Here is a 25584-nt window from a genome sequence, read left to right as displayed (position 1 = left end):
TTGATGAAGGTATTCTGACAACACACACATACAAGGTTTTAAAGTCCAAGCTGGGGAAGAACACCCACACGTCCATTCTGGAAGTGTGATCATTTGTTAATCGAATAAAAACTCAATTAAAACCTGACTTCACATTCCTTGTTTTTTCCTTTATTTCCAATTTACATTAATTAAAATCGTAACAAAACCAGGATGAAAAAAAGAGAACAAACAAAAAAAAAGATCATAATAATATTAATTATAACAAAAATATACACACCCTCACGCAATTGCACACATCCTGCTCGGGACACTCTGTTGCTATGGGAACTGAATTTGGCTCTTCCAAAGGAGCCCCTCCTTCCTTTGATTCTTCCGCTCGTTCTGCGTCCTCAGAGCAGGCTGTGTGAGTCGGGTGAGGCTCGTAGGGAGAGGGTGTTGGGGTCTCAGGGAATAATGGCGGACAGATTTTAAAACTAATAGCACCTTCTGAAGATGGACAGAACCAAGCCAGGACATGTCCTTCTGTCTTAGATCCTCCTGATCTACTTCTGATGAGTTCACATCCGGGTTATCACTTTGGTTTTTCGTTGTGAGGTAGCTTTTTTAATATAAAAATGAAGATAATACAAATAAACAATAACCAGAAATATTATCCAAATTTATTTTTTACTTTTTCTCTTTTGTAATGGGACCAACACTTCCTAAAACGGGCAGTCAAGGGGAGAATAATGAAGCACACTTAAAAAAAAAAAAAAAAGGAAAAAACTGCACTTCCCAAAAAAGTGTTAGTGTGCATAGACACGCACTCGCACACACACAAACACATATATTTGTGAAAATAGATAGATCTGGCTGTTTCAGAACAGACTTTTACAACAACTGAACCATGATTTGTTTTTATTATACACAGTAAATGGTAACTCCAACCCTCCCCAGCTGTAACATTTGATAATACCTAGCAGAATGAGGTGGGTTTTTTTTTTTTAAACCGAGTCACAGTCAGGAAGAAGAGGGAGGGGCTGGGCGGGACTGGGTGTGTTTCAAGATGGACTTAGTGGGAGGGGCATTTGTGGAATCCAACCAAAAAATGCACCCAGCTCTAAAGCACCACCCACCCCTGCCATGTGACATCTAGATGACATCTAGCCATGTTTCTGCACTTTCCATCTTATTCATTTAGTGTCGCTCGCTCGTTTTCTTCCTCTTCTCAGTTCCCGTCAGGAGGAAACGTTTCACTGAGGCTCTGAGGGGGAAACATGGCTGGATTTCAGAGGGAGAGACTGACGGGCCAGTGCTGCTTAGTGCTGGTCTCCAGGGCACTAAACGTGGACAACACAACTTTTGTGTTTTAGAGAAAAAAAGCATTCACCAATTTTATTTTCAATTTCCTTTCCTTTTCCTTTACTTCCATATTTCTTTATTTGGAGAGTGTATTGCTTCTTCATGGAGCTATTGCTTATCATTTATATCTTTCCATGTCTTATATCGTGTCCCACATTTTTGTGTGTTTTTTTTACAAGAAGCAGACTGGTCCAATGTCCACTCCAAACTCCTGGTTAGCTCCACCGATGTCCATTGGAGCAATGTCCACGATGGGCAGTCTAGATGTCTTCTGAGTTTTGTACTCGATCACAGTCTTACCCCACTGGCCAGTGTGCTTCTGTAAAGTAGAGAGAGAGGAATCATGTCAGTGAGCACAATTTTCTTTTAACGTTACTTATTCATCAACGTAAACAAATAAAGGCAAAGCTAATTATACAATCACTATACTTTTTTGTACACTCATAAAAATAAAGCTTGAACAGGTATTTGCTGTAACTTATGGTTTTAGGATATAGAACCCTTATGTCCTTTCGGTTATTTATACTTTTAAAAGATTGTGAAAGGTTATTTAACTGTGGCTTATAAATCAAAGATAGTCCCCAAGTTTCCTCTAATCCCACTGTTGTGAGTTTGGTTGGAGCATTGGTCTGAACTTTCTAAAGGGTCACTGAGAACTTGCTTGAGAGTTTTTAAGAGTACATGCATGTGTAAGAGTGTGAGTCCCACCTTGCAGCCATCCTCCAGTGCAGCGTATGTGAATCGGCTGTTGCCTTCTGCTCTGATTTCCACGTCGTTGGAGCCCTGCAGCAAAAGAGCCTTCTTCAGGTTGCCGGTGGCCTGGTCCATGTAGGCCACGCTGTTCTTGCAGTGGTAGGTGATGTTCTGAGAGGCTTCGCTAGACAGCAGTCTGAGGAAGTTCATCTGAATGTTGGCTGCACTTGCAATCTGGCCATTCTCAGCATAGCTGAACTGTAGGAGAATTATACAAAGATGACATTTGTTATAACAGATGAAGAGAGAAAGGCTACTTCATCAGTAACAGAGGCAGAGAGCTATGTGACTAAAATGCTCCCACCCCCTTGCTTTTACGTAACATTCCCTGCCTCAGACCACGAAACAACACTAATTCAGAACCACGGAGAGTGACAGCAGGAAAACTTGAATGGGCTCCAAACATGAAAATTACACAGCTTAGACTAGCCGGGGTTTGTACCATAGCTGCTGGTATTCAAATCTAAATTTGCATTCATTCTTGCACAGAATGAGCCATGAAGCAGAAATAACAGTGATCAACTTTTAAAGGCATAATATAAATATTTTTTATGCAGAGAAAGCCCACTTTTCATTCCTAGTTTCTACTCATAGAAAGGCCGTTGTGGGTGTATGGAAAATGTGGGTAATCTTACATTTTAAGGAGATTCTTTTTTAAGGATGATGAGCATTTTTATGGGTACAACTGTGCCTAGCTCTTACACAAAATACACACTAGCTCTAGAACAGGTTGGCTTTTGGAATAAAATACATTAATTTATAGTAGATGATAAGAAACTTGCTCAGCACCATAACTCTAACATCCTTGATATTAATATAGGGTGAGAATATCACAGATTGTCATCTGTGATGTCATCAAATCTTTCTCTGAGTTTTGTATGGCTCTCTTTTCAGTAAAACTATGATGTTACCTTTTTCATACACAAATTGTAAGAATATTGTAAGAATATTGAAGTTACTTACGTGGAAGCCACCTCCCATGCTCTCTCCGAACCACACATGCTTGGATGTCTTGCTCTTGCTGCTCCACCAGTTCTTGCGTGGGATAGTGGGGTTGCTGGGGTACACACAGGACTCTCCAGTCTCCATGTTGCAGAACACCTTAATGGCATCAATAGTGCTGCCAAGGTTGGGATCCACCCAATAGTCACCTGTGGGCGATGGTCACATGACTTTGACACAGTTGCTAATTCACCAGTCATGTATGTCCTAGTACTAATATCTCTGAAGCTGTCATATAATGTTTGGAGCATATTGGATGTGATCTTGCCATGGTAGAATCCTCCCTTTAAATCTGAGTTGTAGTGTTTGTTACTTTAAATTAAATTCTTCTAAGCCTACTTTAATCCTTTTTGTCATTATTTGATTCTCTCTTAGAATTTTTCTTACCGCTCTTCCACTCAGGATGGCACAGTTTAAGGTCACGGCAGGTACGGGCAGGGTTCTTGCGAGAGCCATCAGGGCTACGGATGTCCTCAATCTGGCTGTTGATGGATTTCAGGGTTGCATCCACCTCCACATCGTGCTGTCTCAGAGAAGCAGAGGCCTCATCGGCACGCATGTAGCGCAGGGGATCGGGACCCTTTTCAGTCTGAGACAGTCCAGCGAAAGCAGACATGTCGATGCCAGGGCCTGGAGGACCAGGAGGACCAGGGGGTCCAGGGTTGCCGGGAGGACCCTGAGGAGAGAAGCCACAAAAGAAGAAGGAGGGAATGGCAAAGGAGGGAGAGTTTAGTCAAGTTTAATTCCAACCTGTTAGACAGCACAGTTTTCTGCTGTTGACTGTTTACTTAGGGTAAAACACTCCACATCCAGACCATTGTTGTTTTTTGTTTGTTTGCCAGATCTGGTTTTGTATGTGGATGTACAGTGGATCTACTAGATACTGCCTGCTGTTACGGGTTACTAACTCTTTTATGCAGAAGAAAACTTCTTCGAATTAACTTTTTATTGAATTTAGGAATGCCATCTCTGAATGCAGTCATAGCACCTATTTTTAAATAATCAAAATGCTACAGAATGCACATCTAATCATTTCTCTAATTGAGTTTCTGACATGTAAAGCAGATGTTAATGCAGTGGTGGGTGATACTGCAAAAATACATCATAATACTTTAATTCATTTATCAGGATACACCATACATATCACATGTTTTTTTCCTAAATCTGGAACTGAATGCACCAGCAGTGACATATTATAAAAATACTAAAAAAGACTAAAAGTACAATTATTGTTATGTAACATTTTACATACTGGGTTAGACTAAATCCATGTAAAATGTTTAATTATGCTTTTAATGCACTAATATACTTATGATATCCACAATATGTTCAGAAAAGTGTATTGTAACAATAAAATATCCTTATATTTCCCACATCTATTTTATGTTATGATTTCAGTTGCTAAATATATGCTCAGGCTTGCTCAAAAACTGCCACACTGCAGCTAACAGCAATTGCAGTGAACCAGAGTGTATCTGTAACTGGCAGTATTGTCTGCTTTCTTTTCACACATTTAATGAATTACTTTAACCAACATAAGACCCTTTGTGTGGCAATTACTTTAATAAGTTGGTGTCTACACCCCTAAGGAGCCTCTGTGAAGGAACTACAGTAATACTTACAGCTGGTCCAGACTCTCCAGAGCGTCCACGAGGTCCAGGGGGTCCGATGGGTCCAGGCAGACCGTTTGCGCCATCCTTACCAGCAGGACCAACTGGTCCAGGGGGTCCCTATATGAAAGATATTTGTTAATCAAGAAATCCTTTAACTTTAGTGATGTCTATGCAAGCCTCATACAGCAGCATTAGCAAATCTGTCATTCTCACCTTAGATCCACTAGGTCCAGAAGGTCCAGCTGCTCCCTGGTCACCGGAAGGACCCTGTAAGAGAAGAACAGAGCAATGTCAAAGCTTGTTTTTCCAGTGTTGAGTGGAGACACCTATAGCCAAAGGTAGGGTTCTGAGGTGAGAACTCACAGGAGGTCCAGGAAGACCCTGAAGACCGGTGAATCCTCTGTGTCCCTTCTGTCCTCTCTCTCCAGCCTCACCAGTCTCTCCCTTGTCTCCACGTGGTCCTTGGGGACCCTGTAGCAGAGAAGAAATAGAGATGCTTAATATAGGATGTCACACAGCAAAGTCACACAACCACTTTGCTTTAAATGTCCAAGAGCTATCTTTAAAAATCAGTATAATGGATAAGCTCTGTTATTATACCTACTGTGTTCTTTGAACCAAGTACTTACAGCCATGCCTCTAGCTCCAGCAGGTCCAGGGGGTCCAGAAGGTCCTTGTGGTCCCTGCAGAAAATAAAGAAAATTGTAGGACATTAGCTACTTACAATGACATGAGCAAAACCAAATGGCATAAAAAGCCTATCAAAAACAAATTAAGGAAACCAAAAAATTGGTCTTCAAGACCAGTGTGGCTCTAATAAAGGCTTCTGAGTTCTCATTTTACCATGACAAAATGTGTGGTTCTTTTGCAAGCTAAAGAATTATGGCAACACACCAGTGATAGCCCAACCTTCAAAGGTTTGTGGATGCAGTAGTATGAGCAATGGCATTGGTGCAGTGGTAAGATGCCACAACTATACCTGCACATTTCAAGTAGAGCCATTTGTGGCAAGTAGAACTGTCTTGTTAAAATACTTTTTAGCCTTATGAATGACACACAAATGCTGGCATAAGCTGGATTTTAATAATGCCACTGTTGGCAATGCTAACACTGCTGTTAGTGATGTAAGATCAGCTTGGTGATCTTGTTGGTGATGTTGCAAGATTGTAATCAAACTAACTTCATGTTGTTGTTTTCTTTTTAAAAAGCGCTTTATAATGTGGTGAGGTTGTATGTATAAATATATCTAATTTACACCAGATTTATAGCAGTAAAGCCAAATTTAATATTAGGTGATTATATCTTGATATCTTGATTTAAGAAGAAACAGTGAATGAGCAGGTGTCCCAATACTTGTGTCCATATAGTGTAGGTTACAACTTGATGAGTGAGAGATTTCATTTCTAGGGTCACAGAACTTACATTCTCTCCTCTGTCTCCCTGTTTGCCAACGGGACCAACAGGACCAGGAGCACCAGGGGCACCAGGAGCACCAGGAGAACCAATAGGACCAGTGTTACCACGTTCACCCTAAAGAAGAATTAACACTCATTAACATTAGGTGTGGGTGGCTGTGTCTTTCTCTGGCTTAATTCAAATTGTAATTTGTAAAATAAGTACAACAATTTATTATTTGTTTATGTCCTCACCTTAACACCAGGAGCACCATCTCTGCCAGGAGGACCATCAGATCCAGGAGTTCCCTAAAGACAAAGAAAGCAAGAGAGAGAGAAATCAGTGACAATTCAGCATTTTTCTTTCAGATCTGGGATGAATGAGACTGACCTCTTTTTCGCTTCTTATGATGCTTGTTTTAGAAATATTTTGACATAACTATAAAAATTCATTTCTGGTTAAGAAATTCAGAAGTCAAGGGTGTTAATATTTACCTCAGCAGAGCATTTAAATTAATTTAATCTTTGTGATATTTGCTCTGTATTGCATTTCTAAAATCAAATCCAAGTTGGCCCTTTTACTTTTACTAAGGTTAAACAGGATTCACCTAATTATGACTCTGGCTCAATCTGGTATATTGCATTAGCTGAGATCCCTTTCAATTCAGTTCAGTTTGAGCAGTATGAACAATATTATTCTCATTCAAAATTCTTTTAGGCATGTCCAGGTCATATGGTGTTATGTGGCTTGGACAGGGCTTTTTTTACCTCACGTCCAGTTTCTCCAGAAGGACCAGTCAGTCCAGGGGGTCCAACAGGGCCAGGGGGGCCACGGTCACCACTGCTACCAGGAGCTCCCTGTTTGCCAGGCTCGCCCTGTGATATAAAGTAAATCAGAACCATTAAGCATTGAATACATTAAGATTTACAATGATGAGAGCCTTTGACACATGCTACCAAATAATTAACTGATGTTCTGTTTCACTGACAGCTAGTAACAGCTACAGTAGATCTTCAATCATGTAAAATGCAGAATTAAATTAGCTTGTGGATGAATTATGACAAAAGTAATATATGGTCAGACCAAACACATTTAAACTGTTACTTCCTATGTGTAAGAGATATGGTGTGTAAGAGATATGGTGCTGTGTATACTCACAGAAGGTCCAGGAAGACCAGGGAAACCTCTCTCACCACGCTGACCAGGCAGACCAACAATACCTCGCTGACCAGCAAGACCAGCAGGACCAGAAGGACCATCGGGACCCTAAATATGGTAAGGCAGGACAGGAGAGAGATAGTCTTATGAGACACTGTGGTCTGAAGAGTGTACAGATTCACTACCAAATGTGCTAGTGGTGGAACACTAGCATGGACAACAAGAAATTGAGTTTGTGACTTACAGGGGGACCATCCTCTCCAGGCTCTCCCTTCTCTCCAGGGGCTCCAGCTGGTCCACGCAGACCGGCATCTCCTGCTCTTCCTGGTGGGCCAGCATCACCACGCACTCCCTTAGGACCATCTTTACCAGAAGGACCAGCTGGACCAGAAGGACCAGGGTTACCCTGAGAAATAAGAAAGTGTAAAGAGAAATGAGAAAACCTGTCCACAATGCATGATGCACCAGAACAATAACTTTGATGAACTGCTACTTCTACTGCTACTAGAACATCTCACTATAGACTAAAAAAGTATTATGACAAAAAGTGTTATGATATAAAGTATTTTAGAAGGTCATATAAATATTATGTTTTTTTGTTTTTGTTTTAATGTAACCAATCAGCTAATTAAGCTAATTGCTTAATTGAGTAGTAAAGGGCTTACATTGGGACCAGGTGGTCCAACTCTTCCAGCAGCACCTGGGAAACCAGTAGCACCCTAGAACAGAGAACAGAACTATACTTAGTCTATTTCCAAAACAAACACACATCAAGTGTACCTCATCAAATTCAGCCATTACAGAGCATTAGTACTGTCAAAAACCTCTGTGCTCAGCAAAGTCTGAACAGAGACAATCATTGCTACATGATTTAGTTAATGGTTTCCTTAGTAGAAAACAACAAAGACTCACTGGGGCTCCCTGTGCGCCACGAGCTCCTTTAGGTCCAGAAACACCAGTTGGGCCCTGAAATCAAGCACATTTGTCACAGTGTTAATACCTAATCAGTCAGATTTTGTCAAAAAAAAAAACATAAGTATGTGCAGAGCATTAATCAATCCCACAACAAGATGCCTAATTGTATGTTGATGAAATGTGACTTACAACTGGGCCAGGTGCTCCAGAAGGTCCTTGAGGTCCAGGGGCTCCAGCATCTCCTTTCTGGCCTCCCTCTCCTTGCTCGCCCTTAAGTCCAGGCTGGCCATCAGCACCCTGAAAAAGAAAAACTATGTTAAAAACACTGTTTCTTGTTTACTGTCATCACCTAATGCAAACTTTTTTTTACCCTGAGATTTATTTGTTTGTGTGGTTTGATGTAACAAAACTGTCCAAATTTATAAGCAGTTAAAAAACAGCCTACTCTACATATTCCATTCTTATAATGTCAACATGAATGAGCAGGGCTAATTTAGGCTCAATAAGGCAGATACATGTATATACACTTGTTGGTTTTGTGACATGACATAACAAACAGGCTGTTTTTACAGCTTATGTTCAATATATTCAATATTTGGACTAACATTAACTATACACTATGAGGACCTTTTTATGTCAGTGTGACTCTTTAAACTCTTTAAAATGGTGAAAACAAAAATGACAAAGATAAGTAAGTTTAAGCAACAAAACCCTCAATTTTGACTCTTTAGCACTGTTTGTCATAGCTCTACTTACAGGGGGTCCAGCAAAACCAGCAGGGCCAGGAGGTCCAACCTCACCACGGTCACCCTTAAGAGATAAAAAGACACAAAGTTTAAGAAGAGAAAATATAAAGATGCAAAATATCACTGCAACACTATTCAATCTCTGACATAAAAAATCAGAATCATGCTTACAGGAGCACCACGAGCTCCAATAGGGCCAGTCGGTCCAATAGCACCAGTTTCACCCTGAAAAAAAGAACAAGTAGAGGAAGATTAGATAAAAACAGCAACCAAATTTACCAATACAAATAAGAATATTAATAAAACACTACAATTATGCAGCATCAGAAGCTGAGTGAATACTCTTGTAGGTTTACCTTAGCTCCGTTGGGGCCAGAAGGACCAGGTGGGCCAATAGGACCAGTCAAACCCTATGGGAAATAGCAGTAAGAGTATGATTTGAAAGATGAGAAAATTGCTTATGTGAATAATCAGATGCTTTAAATAAAGCAGGACAATGTAGCACTTACTCTTGAACCATCTTTGCCAGGAGCTCCCTCAGGTCCTTTCTCTCCACTGTCACCCTGGAAAAGTAGACATCATTCAGCTTGTTCAACTAACTGATTAATCATTCTAGTCATGCAATACAACTCATTTAAAGTTTAAAGTGGATGAGATTTTAATAGTTTCAATATCATAAATACAGAGGTTGATGGGCCTTTTTCACTTACTCTATCACCCTTAGGTCCGGAAATGCCAGATGTTCCTCTCTCACCAGGCATACCCTGCAGGCCAGGAGGACCCTGGGCACCAGCAGCACCAGCTGGGCCAATTGCACCCTAAAAGGCAAGATAAAAAACAACATTAAAACAACTAAATTACTGAGATCTGTATAGGCATGTGAGAAAGAGTACTATGACAAAGTCTGGAGTTTATCTTTTATAATTTGTTGAAGGATCAAATCAGCCTCTAGCTTTGTTTTAGATTAATAATTAGTATTATTTACTATTATATTCTAATTATTTGATTGGTGACAAATACATGAATATGACACTATATGAGAATGCATGTTGAATTAAATGGTTTACACCAAAGTGAAACAAGATATAACCAAAATATTACATTTAATTGTTTTATATTTATATGATTTATATGATGTCAATATGATGTCTAATACTATGGGACATAGTTAGTAAAATGATGTCTAATACTATGGGGCATAGTTAGTCAAATTTAGCCAAAGATCTCACCTTAGGTCCATCAGTTCCAGGAGTTCCAGGAAGTCCTCTTGGTCCCTGAAGACCCTGAGGCCCAGCACTTCCTCTCTCACCAGGGAAACCACGCTCACCCTAAGACAGACACAGATACAAGTACACAGTCATATTCCTGCAGTACAGTCCAGTATGTGGTCAAATGGTGATCTTTCCAGTCTGTGTGATACAGAAATCCTGATGGTAAAAGACAGGAACTCACTCTTGGTCCAACAGCACCAGGGGCACCACCCTCTCCAGGAACACCCTGCAGAAGGAAGGAGAGGAAAAGAGGCCAGGATACTCCTCATTAGCATTCACAATTTACTATTACCATGATAAAAAAAAATAGGTTTATCAAACTAGGATCAAACTAGCAGTCTGGGGTAATTCTCACCTGGTCACCTGGTTTGCCGCCCTCTCCAGGTGGTCCAGCAGGTCCTGGCAGACCCTAAATAAAAAGTTAGATTTGAGCAATTTTCTAAGAACGATGAACAGAAATCACTGTAATCATATCACTGATCACTCACAGTGAACATCAGGGTTGCAAGAAAATATTTATATATTGAAGCATTGTGATATTATGTTTTGCAATACTTTAGTTTACATTTAAAGATTGGTGTCAGACAGTGGTTCATTTTGTGTTGTGCTTAAACTCTGGCCACTAGAGAGCAGTGTTGTACTCTTTCTTCAGATCCCACTGTTCTGATTGCAGAAAATATAAATTATTCTTTTACTTTTTTAATTTTTAAATTGTTTGGTATTTTGGTTATTGTATGGTGGTGTGTTTTTATACTATGACAGTTTTCTCAAAACTTGATAAAAAAAAATGTCCTCGCTTACAGTATCACAATATATCACCCTGCTTGCTAATATATATCGCAATATATCACAATATACTGAATTGGAACCTCTGTATCGCAATATGCATTTTTGCCAATACATAGCCCTAGTGAATATCACATGTAATGTAAGTGTGTGCGTTATTCTACCTGGAAACCAGAAGGACCAGGCTGTCCTTGCTCGCCTCTCTCTCCAGCAGGTCCCTGAAATGGCAAGAAGCAGGAGTCATTATGTAGTGTAATATACTTGGTATCACTGATGCTCAATCACTTTCATGCTGTTCAAGAAATCATGTTCTTACAATGTTGTGGAAGCTTTAAGATATCTGTGCTTTATCATAATTTTTTTATACAGATCAATGCTTTTTGGAAAAGTTTCCTGTTTATGTCTGCCTAGTTCCAATAAAAAATAAATCATCAAGGAACTTCAAGCAGCACTCACAGCAGGGCCAGGAGGACCGCCGGCTCCAGTCTCACCATCTTTACCAGGCAAACCCTAAAGACAGAGAGTGCATTTTTAGAACTCCATTTAGCTGTTCAGGTCAATTAAACACCACAGGCCATTGAGATCAAATAATGAAGCCTTACTCTGAGGCCAGGGCTGCCAACAAGTCCTTTCTCTCCAGATTTGCCAGGCTCACCCTAGATGACACATATAAATGCAGTGAGACACAAACACTTCAACCTCTTCTGAATCTTTTTTCTCTATGGAATTTCTTTTATAATGTTATGTTGGTGATCTTACATTTGCTCCCTTAGGACCAGGGAATCCCATCACACCAGGCTGTCCACGAGCTCCCTGAGGTCCAGGAGGACCAGGACGACCATCCTCACCAGGAGCACCCTGTTTGGGTTGAAAGAGATTCAGATGTTTATATGCTAAGGCCAAGACACTTGCTTAAAAAAGTAAAAGTGTATAATGATTTTGTTCAGTGTGATATTGAAGGTGGTGATTCAACTGCATTGACTTTAGAAAAAATAACTGATTATACCTATGTAATATTTAATACATTTAATCAATGCGCTCATGTATTGGCCCACATGAAATCCCTGGAATAGTTTCAAAGGTATGAATGTAAAATTTATGTTATGTTATGTTACACTGACTTGCTTTCTAAATAACAGTTTAATTGAACTTAAGTCATCCTACAGGAATCAGGAACTGGGTATAGTTGAGCTGTGTGCAAAATCTGCCAAATAACTACAATGTACAGTGTAAGTCTCTGTGAGGTCTTTTTACAGTGAAGATGCTGGGATACTCACAGATGGGCCAACTTTTCCTTGGGGTCCAGCATCTCCAGGACGTCCAGTAAGACCCTTTAAAGCACAAGAAAAGAAAAGCACAGTTTAATAATCAGTTTCTGCATAGATAAGGAAATTCACTCTTATGAGAACACAATTGAGTATATATGAAACGTGCTCATAAAGCCATAAACTGTGACATGTCCTGTGAAAAGCTGTTAATGTGAGTTTATTAAAATTTACCAAGACACCTTTGCAAGGCATGTGGGAAATGTAACCATGCCATTACCATGTGAACAAAAGCTCTATGCAACTGAATAACTGAAATATTAAGACTAAAATGACACAAAATAGAACACTATATAAATAATAAAATACCTGATTTGAGTCAACAATTCTGTACACGTTTTGATATCCTACATATTAAGGGTTTCGTTGTCTGCTAGATTACATCAATTGTACACAATTTATTGCAGTGCATTGTGGGACTGCAGACTGTAGTAGATCTCCCCCACTACATAATGTTAGACCCCTAAATTAGTGCACAGGATGGTGAATATGGCATGTATCTGAACATAGCAAATAATTTAAACTGCCTGTTACCATGAAATGTTTTCTAAATAAACGCTTGATAGAGCTACTCACTCTGGCTCCAGGAAGGCCGGGCTCTCCTGTACGGCCAGGATCTCCAGAAGCACCTTTAGGTCCAGTCAGTCCAGCAACACCACGATCACCAGGTGCACCCTATTAAAACCACAAAGAGATGTTCAGCATCCAAGCTAAGAGTGTCATTTGTAAAGACATTAGCAACAGCTGATGATGCTAACTGCCAGCTGCTGGAGTGAAAATTACTGAATATGACTTAAAATATGTGTTCTTAGGATTTCACCCACCTTAGCACCAGCAAGACCATCCTGACCAGGGAATCCACGGTTACCGGGAGCTCCCTAGCAACAAGAAACAGAGGCATTATGCATGATTAGTGAAGTTGATTTCCATAGATCATCATTTTAAAACTAGTTGCACTGACATCAGTGTTAAAGGTTAAGAGTTAAGAGTAAGGCTGTCAGACTCACTCTCTCTCCAGGAGGTCCAAGAGGGCCAGCAGCACCAGGTTCTCCTCTTGGTCCTCTCTTACCCTCCTCTCCAGATGGGCCTGGAGCTCCCTGGGGACCTGCTACACCCTGTGTAAAATGACCAAAAAATGCCTGGTTAGCATGCTAAAAACCCCTAACCTCTGTTAAAGATTACAAGACAGTCAATTGTATCTGTTGTAATTCGTCAAATTATGATAATGATTTTAACAATAATTCCCGATGATGGCTGTGCTGATAAAGATGATGATGATTATGATGAAAATCATGGATGTATGGAACTTACACGCTCTCCTTTGGGTCCAGCCTCGCCCTTAAATCCTGGGATACCTGGGTCTCCCTGTTCAGAAACAGAGTGACTTTAATACAGAACCTGAATATAAATGATGAAGGAATACAATAAAAAAACAGAAAACATCTTTGATAATATGATGAATACTTACACTCTGTCCCTTAGGTCCAAGAGGTCCTGTAGCTCCCTGAGGTCCGGGTGGGCCACGGGGTCCTGGGAAACCTGGAGCACCTGCAATACCAGGGGCACCCTGCAGAGGAACACACCAATTAAGTTTGCTTTTGCTTTGCCAAGCAGTGAATTGATTTATACAGAGTTTGCTTGTGTCCAATATTAGTCTGCATGGGGCAATTTTTTCACATTTAATAAAGTGGCTAAAAATGTGGACTTGAAAAGTGAAAGATATGGAAAAATATACTCACAGCAGATCCTTTGGCTCCAGGAATACCATCAGTACCAGGGTTACCCTAAAATATAAAAGTGATTCTTAGAATTCATTCAACAGAAACCAAAGAAAGAAATACAAATGGTAAAATAAACCTAAACCACTGAGATTTAGCAAAATGAGGTGACCATAGTCAAAGGTCATGGTCATTGGTTAACACTGGTGTGTTAAGCTTCCATATATTGTAAGGTTTATGTGAACTGCTGTAAGCCTATGTAAACTGTTATCTCAGCAAATCAATGTGCAGATCTATAGCATGTTTTGTTGTGTTATAACATGATTGTTAATATGTTAATATGAACAAGTGTCATTAATACAGTCTCTTTCCTGCCTAATATATGTGAAGCATAGCCTGTAAAATAGTATACAGTGTGGAATACATAATGGAATCCAGGTTGGAAAATTGTTAGTATTTCAATACTGAATTCTTTGCAAATGTAAGATGTTAAACTTTTAAACTGTTGTGGACAAATTCCTGTGTAATTTCATCTATGTAAAATAAAATTGCTGTCCTTCAACATAATTTTAATGTATTTAACATGTTGTGTGAAATGCTTCATAATAATCCCAGTATATGAATTTATATGATCTTTTTTATATGATTTGTATGATTTGTATGAGGCTAACAATGGGATCATATTTCTGCAATTTTACTTACAGAAGCACCAGCAGGTCCAGGTGAACCAGGTGTACCACTCTCTCCACGGGGTCCTTGTGCTCCCTCAGGTCCACGAGCTCCAGTGGGACCGGCCTCACCCTGCAAGATTAAGATTGCCAAGAGGAGACTACTTTTAGGCTTCTTCTGGACCAACCCAGTATGCACTCATATATGCAAAGAATTAAAATGAATTACTCAATATTCACTCAGACAGGTGTAAACCCACCTTGGAACCAGGAGATCCTGGGAAACCTGGGGCACCAGCAGGACCAACAGGACCCTGTAGGGGCAGATGAAAATACACATCAGTCAACCACCACTAAGCATACCCAATTGTTCATTTGATTCTCAGAATGCTGCTTAGGCTAATGCTCTGTCAGGTCACATGTGCTAAATGTTTGGTTGGAGTTGCCAACATTAGAAAGGCCTTAACCAAAAATAATAGTAATCATTGTTCTAAAATAAACAATGTTTGCCTATTAAACAGACAGTCAACTGCATGATGAATGGTCCATAATGATATTCTGAAGTTAGGACAGGCCAGTGAGACAGGTAGTACTTACAGGAGGACCAGCAGGCCCAGGAAGACCATCATTACCACGGGCACCCTGCAGAGAGAAAAGATAAGAGTAAGCCAAAGATTATCAGTATGATCTTGAATTATAGACTCATTTAATTATATATCATCAACCTTATGTTTTTGTGGTTTATATTTCAGCACTGTACTTCCTGTACAGCTTGTTACAGCCTGTTACTGTGGCTGCTAATACATGCTGTCTTTGTACATGTATGTATTAAGGTACATTAGGGCAGACCAGAATACTGTCAGGCCTGGAAACATTTAGACAACTGTGTACATGGAGATCTAGGGTTTGGCTATGCCATTTTGCTTTAAGTATTTAAGAATTCCCCAGTCCTGTACATTTTATAGGAAGTATATCATAATCCCAGTACACAGTCAATATTGCTATGATCTCAATAAATTGTCATTGTCAATATAGAGGTTGCTGATCACTCACAGCAGCTCCAGAAGGTCCAGGACGTCCTCTCTCACCAGGCAGGCCACGAGGACCCTGAGATAGAAAAGCAAAGAGGTAGAATACAATATTAGTCATATAGAAGGAACTGTAAGGGGTATTCAGTGTTGATACTGTGTGTGTCCCACATGTGAAATGATACTGGTCATCTCTGTAACTCACCATTGGTCCAGGAGCGCCATTCTCACCAGGAGCACCAGCCTCACCCTGGGGGAATGAAGAGGAAAAAGATGAATATGTAAGACACAATAATTCCTCAAAGAAAAAAATGCAATGTAATAAAAGTATATTTCTATTTTGGAATAAACTGACAACATTGTGTATTTGGATTTCATAGAGGACTGGTGTGATATTCTGTTGGAAGAGAACAACAGTACCCACATATCTACTGATACTGTCAGATTTGTATGCAGCCTTCTTATATGCAGCAATTCATTCATTTGAATGGTGTCTGTGAGAATATGTGCAGTGCATCATGGTTTCATTCTTATGAGGCCTTCTATAGAAATGAGTCTATCTTTCCAATATGCACATCTGATGCACAGATGTGCAAGTGACACACATGCTTTTTATTGGGTGATTGTGAGGGATTTTGAGATTTTATACCTTAGATCCAGCAGCTCCAGTCTCTCCCTTTGCGCCATCAATACCTGGGTGTCCCTACAAACACAAACCAGTGTCAGTAATACACTTTCTTCCTCACACAAATTAATAAAAAGTATAGCTAAATGCAATTAAGCCAACTAAGAAAATCTTTGTGTTACACTAAAAAAAAAAAAGCCTGCAGTGAGACAATTTCTCATATTTTCAACTTACTCTGTGTCCCTTGATGCCAGGAAGTCCAGGAGTTCCAGGGAATCCACGAGCTCCCTATAAAACAGATAAATTCATTCATAAGATATTAAACTGGAGACCTGCAATACAATACTAACAGTATTGGTAATGTGACTTATTAGCATGTATTGTAAAAGGTGCTTACCTGAGGCCCTGGGGGTCCACGGTCACCAGGCTTACCAGACTTGCCAGCCTCACCCTACAGAAGAGAACATGTTATCATACCAAGTACTGACCATTTGACATTATCAGTGGCAAGAAATTATGTCTAGTATTGCATTTTGGATAGGCCACTCACATCACTTCCAGGTTTTCCAGATGGTCCAGGAGGGCCACGGGGTCCAATGGGGCCCTGGTGGAATGGACAATAATGTCAACATGAATATGAAACAACATATATGGTGATAACCCAAAGTGGTGGGTGCTACAGATGACTTTGCAACAGCTCCTGTCTCTCCAAGAGAGATGTGTGTAGGTGTATGTAGGCTGTGTGTTCTGGTAAAATGCGTAAAATCTGTTAACATCAGATGATGCGTGGCCATTTGTGTTACTCACAGATGATCCAGGTTCACCAGCCTCTCCGGGGTTGCCTTGGAAACCTTGTGGGCCCTAGATTTTGAACAGATGAGAGCAAAGGGTTATGTGTTGGCGTGTATGTAGGAGACTCACATGAGTATCAGTGACTCAATCTGAATATAAAGGACAGCTGCCTAAAAGAAAGTTTTTCTTAATAATTAATCAGAAATATTTCTCGTAATTCACAAATAACACCCCCCACACAAGCACACAAACTGTCAATTTAGTGACATTTTACACTGCATTTATTAATCTGATTTTAGACTTCATAACAGTGAGTTAATGTCTTAATGTTAGCTCTAGTATTTGCAAACATACAACTAATTAACAATGTGAACAAGAATAAAAATGTAAATTACAGTGCAGGTGTATATACATATATACTTACAGGTGCTCCAGTGGGGCCAGGGGGGCCACGGGGACCCATGGGGCCCTACAGAAAGATATACAGCTAAGTTAATGCATAGTTAAACAGATCACATAAAATAATATAATAATAAAATGTCAATGGTAGCCCAAGTTATTTACAAAACAAACTGTTTTTTTATATAACAAACTGATCATCTGGAATTCATAGTAACACAGAGTACCGTTTATAACAGGTAGCTTTTAAAGCTTTTGATTTTACGTGCTGCTACTACAAACGTCCTAATCAGTTGCAGGTGAATTCTGAGAATGACAATTCTTTTCTTCACCACTAGAGGGCGCAATTAAACAGCTTGTAGACTACAGACGTTGACTTTCTTCATGCATTAAAATGTAAGATGATGTGTATTATGATAGGAGTAAAAGTTTTTTATATCTGAGGTTGTGTTGTCTAGGGGCATTTTAGGTCATTCTGTACACAGAACAATACAGTTGTGTTAATGAAGACCCTTTTAAATACATAAAGATGGAGGAGCACCAAAACAGTGCGTGGCTTTTAATACTATCCCTATTCAAGAATTTTCAAAGCATGGATCTCTGCCTCTTGTACTTATTTTGTACTGTTTTGTAGTAATTTGTTACTTTAATTATTGATCTCAAATCATCTATAAGGACTACTTTACCTTTAAGGACCTTAGGGACCTTTAGTCTACAACACTCAAATGCACCAGCTTTAAGAATGATCCCCTTCATATCATAATACCAGTAATAACTGATGCTAATAATTGTGTTCAGGTAGGAAGCCTTGTCTCTCACCATTGGTCCTTGCATCACACCCATCTGAGCTCCTCCAGATTTCTCATCAAAGCCACCAGCCATCTGAGCTGCAAAATTCTGCAAGCACACAGAAGGACATAGACTTAGAACATGGAAGAGCACACACTTTCAGTAAGCATCACAAACTCCCACAGTGGTCTACAGTATATGTACAGTATCACTTGGGCAGGACAGTTAAAAAGCTTCAGGAAGAAGACAGGAATAGACAAACAAAACTCACTCCTCCAAGTCCAGGGGGGTTAGGGCCTGGTGGGCCAGGAGGTCCAGGGGGTCCGGGGTTGCCTGGAGTGCCGGGCTCACCATCTCTTCCTCTGGGTCCTGGATTTCCCTGAGAAACAGAAAAGATGAAAAGAAAACAAAGTGGAGAGATTAGCAAAATCCCTTTCACATGGCAGCATCCTGCTGAGCACTTTCAGTGCACCCCCTCCAGCACGGTGAGATTACAGAGAATTAGCCCTGACTCATTACTCCTACCCTCAAGACTGGAAGAAAAAAAATCCAGGAAAGCAAAAAATGTAAATTGTATTACCTTCTCGCCCTTAGCTCCTCTATCTCCACGTTGGCCTTGTTCTCCTGGGGGTCCCTAAAAAAAGACAGGGAATTTTTACAGCCTGATCTCCAACAACAAAATAAAATAAAGCTGAAATAAAACCAGGAACTGTTTCATGCTGCGTTTGAAAATAACTGTATGAGAATATGTCTACAGTAGCTTCTTAATGCCACAGTGAAAAACACAACCAGCTGCTTCCAATGAGGGCCAGCAGGTCTCAGCTAAGATGAGAGCCCCCTAGTGGAGGTATTTTTAACTGCAGCTAACCACCATAGCAGCAGGTTCAATATTTAATACTTTGAATAAGAGGAATATAATCTGTCCAAAATGTCATACCATGGGTCCAGCAGGTCCTCTTGGTCCTACAACCTGAAGAAACACAAACAAATAACAGTAAGATTTAAGCAGGTTATGATGCTACCACAATCAGAGGGTAGTTATAGACCATTGCACTGCTATTGTCATTGCTAATAAGATGACACATGGTAGGTTATGTTAATACACAGGTGAGTTGTGTTGCTTTCCTCATCATAAAGCAGAAGAACATAGTCAATTGCTAATCAAAATGTATTTAATTTTATTTTATGGCAAATCTGAGGAATAAACTTACATCTGCGATATCGCCAGGTTCGCCTTTCTGTCCCTGTAAGGTAGAATAATGAGAAATGAGAGGTTGAAGTTAGACTTTAGGGGAAACATAACATGTTTTGTGCTACAGAATAGTGTTATCAATTTAAAGCCATATACATTTTGTTATCTGACATAAATTCCATTGATAACATATCCATATTGCTTTACATTATATATGCTGTCAATTTATAGAACAACTGTGCTTCCTTTGCACTCACCTTGGCACCGATTGTCTCTGTAGTCAGGTAGACAGAATGAGAGATGGAAAAAAAGAACATGTGCAAAATTAACATTAATAAAACATTTATATGACAATCCAGCACTGCAGGTGGCAAATTAAAGGCAATGTTTTTTGACAGTTCAACTAGAGAACACTGTAGGAACAAATCAAAATCAGTTGAAGACAAAACTGCACTTAGACAGGAAGGTCTCTCTGGGTCAATAACAACTATGCGACAACAGAATAAGCTGTAGTGATTAGAACACTCCAGAGCTTCAAAAAAGACCACCAATCAGCAAAACTGCAAAGGGAGAGTAATTAGGAGAGCCTAGCCTTCCACTGACAAAACCAATCAACAACTGTTCCTGGATGGGACTCAGTAAAAGGGCTTGAAACTGGAAAAACGGAACAGGGCTGCACTAATTAGTGCACCAAGACCACATCATCCTCTGAACCCATTCTGCTGGAGTTAGTGTTTAAGAAAGGCAATGCTTAAGTTAACAGTTATTGATAAAATAAGTACAGGTATGGCAATTAATGGGACATTTCTTAAGCCACTCATTCTATTTCAGTGTCAGAAAATAAAATGAGATGTTGCTGAAATGGTTTAGCAAAAAGTACCTTTTCACACAGTAGGGGTTAATATGTGTGAGTTTTTTTGCTAAGTGTATTTGACAAAGTCACTGCATTAATACATTTCATTTACCAATGTATTTAAAAAAGCTTTTCATGCACCATGTTGATTAGGTCATACATTTACAAGTAAGACTAGTTTGAAGGAATAAGCTACATGGTGTATGAAAAGCTTTCTGTTGCAAAGGCACTTCTCAGTTTTATGTCCATGTAGTAAATAAGCAAAATAAAATGCATAAAAAAGACTGTAAACACTTAATTCTTGAATCAAACTGTTTACAGCCAGTATTTGATTACTTTAGTAGAGGTTGTTAAACTGTGTCTGAATCTGCTTGAGTTAATCACTTAGCACATGACTCAATGAGTCAGTTAAAGTGATTCTCTAATGAGCTTTTGAGTTTGAAAGATTTGATAGATTTACACTGGCATCTGAGTTCGGTTGAGGGGTTATAGAGTTTATAGAGGAGTCTATACAGGCTCTCAGATTTAAACAGACTCAGCTGGCCAGCGTAAATACAAGAATAATGCAAACGTATCAAACTTTTTGATCAGCAAATGAAAGTTTTTCAGCTATGTTCTCAGCATAGTCTATGATCCTTTGATGAACCCTGACCGTTCTGGCACAGTCCAATCTCTGAACGCTTTGTCTGTACCTCTAAAATTTGATGGGAGCTTTAATTAGGGTTTTTTTTAGTAGTTGGAACCACCTCTAACATGCAGAAGGCAGCATTTTTCATGGTGCTACATAAATGTAATAAAAATACTTTAAACAAAGTGGCTAAAAAAATATAACATCATGTATGTGGTTTTTTGACTGTTTGTAGCGTCTAAAATTGTAAACCTTCATTTCTTCGAGCAGCAGATTGAAAGCTCCAACAACTTAATTGGCACTTTTGCCTTGAAGCAAAGTCAGTCCAATGACAGGCCAGATTTGCTTTGAAGGCATCAAGAAAAACGCTCCATAATAAGGAACACTATTAGTGCTGAGAGAAGCCAAGAAACTTTCATTTTCACTATTTTCACTCGTTTCTTAATGTTCCTCTGAGACATAAAACTTTAAAGTATTTCTTTTTCCCTCTCCTCTGACTCTTTGTTTTGAGTTCCAGACACATGCATTATATAACCTTAGCGCCTCCTATTCCCCATAGATGGGCATGGGCGGAGTCTGGCTAAGTGCAGGTTATGGAGCTCAAAACAGACAGTGTGGAGATGAGTGAAACAGCTTTGCAGGTGTGTTGAGCAGAGAGAGAGAGAGAATTAGAGGTTTGAGTAAGCGCGGACCGGTTGGCAGGTCCTGATCGGCGGGGCAGATGGGGCAGCATTCTCCAGGGGGAATGATGGGATTGGCGCAATCCCTCAGCTCCTCGCAGATGACCTCATCGCACAGCACGGCCCCCGAGTCGCACACACAGACGCGACACGCCTCCGGCTTCCACACCGCACGGTCCTCGTAGTGGAGGCCATCTTGGATGCAGCCACCTAACTCCACTGTAGCCACCAGATGTGTGGGGGTAAGAGACAGGTCAGCACACACATATACGGTCGTGTCATAATCACCCTTAGATACCCTGACACACAAACTCTATATGCTGCAGCAATACGCTTTCCTTTTGGCGTTATTTGTGCAATGCAATCAATAAACAGCACATCCTTGCCATCCTCATTAACTTCCCTTGGATAAAGTTCAGCCTCAGATTAAATTGCAATGCCCCTGATGTTTTAACATTAAAACCCCCTTTAGTTTTACTCTGGGTCTGAGAAATCAGCCCTAAAGGCCCATTTGTAGGTTCAGTTCCTTACTCTCAGTACTTCAATAAAAGCCCCCCCTTGAATTTATGAATGTAGTCCATAGTTGTTTACAGTCAAAGGTCGAAGTACTTTGCATGCATATTAGGGCTGTCTTAGTGTCCTTAAAATGTAAGGGTTAAATCCACAGCTATATACCATTTTTAATCGATCAAACTGAGTAAAGAGTTTTAAAGAGCTTTAAATTCATATTCCTGACGAATTAGCAATGGTGAAAGTTGCACAATGATAACATATAGCTATAATATTAGAGTCCAAACAAAAACGCACATCTTTTAAATGGTAGGTTTACAGCGAAGTTTAGTGTAAGTCAATGTAAAAGATGTAAAAGTTATTTTGTAAAAGTTACTTGGGCGAATTTCTGTTGATTTATTCCTCATGGAATGCTGTCACAATGTAAAGAGCAGCTGATGTGGTCAACTGATGGAAAAATATTTTTTAAATGCCATTACAGTAATAATATGCCTTTTTTGCCACATTCCTTTCTAAAATAAGTCTTAGTAATGTATCATTTTTTTAAAAAGTGACCTAAAAACTAAAAAGTATTGGAACAGTCATTTTTATTATAGACTATTTGAATTGATATTTAAAAAATAAAAATTCACATGACAGTGAATATTCAATGAATATACATCAGTACACATAGGAGATTCTGCATTGGTAAAAACTCCCTTTAAGTTTAAGGGCCCATGACCACCTATAATTAAGGTTATGTAGTTACTGTAAGATTGAGGGTCACCCCCCCCCCCCCCCCCCTTACACCCTACTGTAAAAATGTGGGCTTTTGTGGTCTGTCTGTGTGTGAAACTGAATCCTGCTTCCACAAACCTGGCCATGAATGGGCCTTTCTCACACACACAGGGTAGCATTGACGGACTGGTGCCCTAAGCAAACACAATCACACTCACAACCTCCATCTGGATCTAATGGTCTCACCCTCCGCCAGTGCAAACACACCTCGGCGGGTCAGAGGGAGCGACCCTCAAACACACCCACACACCCATACACATAACTGTAAGGGTTGTTTGTGTTCCAAGCTTTTGTGTGGAAGCACTGTTTAATAAGTACTCCCATCTTGAATATAAAGTGAATGGCTCATCTGTAGTCGCCTTAGTAATAAAACACTGGAGCTAAAGGAGCCCATCAGTAAAATTCCTGTAAATTGCTTTTGATTTTGAGGTATAGGTTATATGGGTCCTCCCAAGGTACTAGCCTCTGTAATTAACATTTTCTCCTTGGCTGATTGACTGCAGGGCAGAAACACCAGAGAATGCAAAGGATAAATGCTCACTGAATGGGCATGTCAGTCTTTATCACTGAAGGGATAAGAAAAGAACATGTGGAGTACATGGAGTTCACAGCTTACACCTCCGACCTATCCATCTGTCACTCTCACCCCCAGCTGGTTCTCGTGTCCCTTTGAGCCTGCCAGTCTGATGTTTTCCTTGGTGGGTTTGGTTGTCTCGGACAACATTCCAGAGGGTCTCCCTCCTTCTGCCAAATCTTCCATTGATCTCCTGAACTATGCACTAAGACTGACCAAATCATCCCTATACTTTCTAAAACCTATTGAGAATGTTTGCTGATATAGCACAATTTGATCTTTTATGGGACCCAGAGCTAGTCCTAATCTCTATCACACATGGACACAAACAAACACAGGTGCACCCTCTAGCATGCTGAAGTAAGCAGCAACAGGAGAGCAAATGGCCTCCTGATGAAGAAGGGTGACAAATGGTGCTGCAGAAGCACATGTGTTAATTATCATAATAAAGAGTTTAACAATGTGTATGATAGCATAATATAATAAATGTAAATCTTTATTTTGTGATCTAGTCACAAAATAAATCCTAAGTGTAGCAGCAATTGTTAGCAAATCACACATTTTGTATTTTATTTCTAAGATGACCAAGAAGACCATGGTCATTATAGAAAAAAAAGACCAAACTTAAACTTATCTGAACTCAACCATCTCACATGTGCACCTATAAAGTGTGTGCAGACTATGCTAAGTAAAACCAAATGTTCCTGCGGAGTGCTCTTCCTTTTTTGCCTTTTTTTCAGTATTAAACTATGCAGTCTATTTTTAACCACACCATATGGAAAAATCATGAACTCTACTTCTGAAATTTTTCAATCTCATACTGTAAAAGAAGTCAACTATAAACTATAAGCAATGTTTCTAAAAGAGCTTAGCCAAAAACCCAGTCCTCTGGTAAATTCACCAAACTGAAAAGAATCTGAGCTTTTTTTTTCCAGAATGGCTGCATTCCTCACTCTTCAGCTGTCCCGATTGCAAGACCAGACACCTGGAAAGGGGGAGTCTCCTCAGATCAGAAGAGAAGCCTAGGCTTTAGTCAAAACCACATACAAACCATAGAAAACAGTATATCAACAGTAGTATAGCATCTTCAGATGCTATACTATTGTGTTTTCATTAGTGGAGTATGTATACTGTATAGTAAAATGTGGTTTTGGATGCAGTCCTAAACTGCTGTTAAATCGACTGGATCTCGCGATACTACTCTCATGAGGGCGACCTCTCAAATAGCTCCCTACTCCCTACGTAGTGCACTACTAAGTCATGAAATGCAACCGCTCCGATGCCCAGGTAGTGCGCTAATGTCCACAATATGGACCATCTGGGATTCAGCCATAGACTTCAAATGGAAATATTGCATCATATGGCTGCAGAACCCATTGTGTCTACTTAAGCATGTAGTGCCCTATGTAGGGAGCATGAAGCCATTTGAGATGGAGCCACAGGGTTTCAATTACAAAGCGCACGGCGGGTAGCCTCGAGCTAACTCCACAGATCATCAGTAGTCTGTGGACTGTTATGCCCTGGCTTACTAAAGAAAACTGTAGGCAGACTTTCTGATGGCTAGCTACAAACTGGGCTCTAACTACACGAAAGTACACAGAACTTCAGGTAAACACAATCCCAGTGGAAACTGAGTGAACCAAATGGGGTTTAACCCGGTCCAAACTCCCCCCGTGTCGCCAAGGTAACACCAGATACTTTTCATTTCTTTTTCGTTTTTTTCTTTTTTCTTTTTTTTTTTTACCTAAAAAAATAACTTAATTTCAATGAAAAAGCTCCAAACTTACGGTCATCCTCCCGTTGGGCTCTGACAACGGCTAGTAAAACAAACTGCGTTGCTGCGAGAAGCAGGACAGTCCGTGAATCCACAAATCTGAACATGTCTAAAAATGAGACATGCAGGTCCGCCGGGTAGAAAAGTCGCCGAGAACGGCGAAGCTGCAGTCAGCGCTCAGAAGAGTCTGAGCAGGCAAGAAGTGTGTTCTGGCGGGGAGGTTCTTGAGAGAGATCCGACGGTAGCCCACCGCGTCAGCCCGAGCTCCGCGGTTTTAAGTCTGCAGTGTG

General features: G+C 40.1%; 1 protein-coding gene across 1 annotated transcript; it reads right to left on the bottom strand.

Moving 5' to 3' along the window:
- Nucleotides 1-193: 193 nt before the first annotated feature.
- col2a1a (collagen, type II, alpha 1a) lies at nucleotides 194-25584 on the bottom strand. Its single transcript, XM_072681703.1, has 54 exons — nucleotides 25308-25584; nucleotides 21672-21878; nucleotides 19756-19772; nucleotides 19518-19550; nucleotides 19244-19276; nucleotides 18887-18940; nucleotides 18578-18685; nucleotides 18337-18414; nucleotides 17543-17587; nucleotides 17134-17187; nucleotides 16877-16930; nucleotides 16724-16777; nucleotides 16561-16614; nucleotides 16351-16404; nucleotides 15907-15951; nucleotides 15727-15780; nucleotides 15271-15315; nucleotides 14934-14987; nucleotides 14708-14806; nucleotides 14027-14071; nucleotides 13756-13854; nucleotides 13599-13652; nucleotides 13295-13402; nucleotides 13112-13165; nucleotides 12864-12962; nucleotides 12240-12293; nucleotides 11722-11820; nucleotides 11565-11618; nucleotides 11419-11472; nucleotides 11127-11180; nucleotides 10532-10585; nucleotides 10358-10402; nucleotides 10135-10233; nucleotides 9616-9723; nucleotides 9415-9468; nucleotides 9262-9315; nucleotides 9077-9130; nucleotides 8916-8969; nucleotides 8349-8456; nucleotides 8157-8210; nucleotides 7910-7963; nucleotides 7489-7650; nucleotides 7245-7352; nucleotides 6854-6961; nucleotides 6341-6394; nucleotides 6114-6221; nucleotides 5321-5374; nucleotides 5055-5162; nucleotides 4905-4958; nucleotides 4701-4808; nucleotides 3466-3754; nucleotides 3040-3227; nucleotides 2032-2274; nucleotides 194-1642 (listed from the first exon to the last, which is right to left on the bottom strand). Exons 1-54 carry the CDS (start codon nucleotides 25399-25401, stop codon nucleotides 1496-1498), a joined length of 4479 nt encoding a protein of 1492 aa, XP_072537804.1. The 5' UTR covers nucleotides 25402-25584; the 3' UTR covers nucleotides 194-1495.

The sequence above is a fragment of the Salminus brasiliensis genome, chromosome 6 (genome assembly GCF_030463535.1).
Source record: "Salminus brasiliensis chromosome 6, fSalBra1.hap2, whole genome shotgun sequence".
NCBI classification, from domain to species: Eukaryota; Metazoa; Chordata; class Actinopteri; order Characiformes; family Bryconidae; genus Salminus; species Salminus brasiliensis.
The sequence above is the reverse complement of the archived record's forward strand: the minus strand, read 5'-3'. Positions and strand labels throughout refer to the sequence as shown.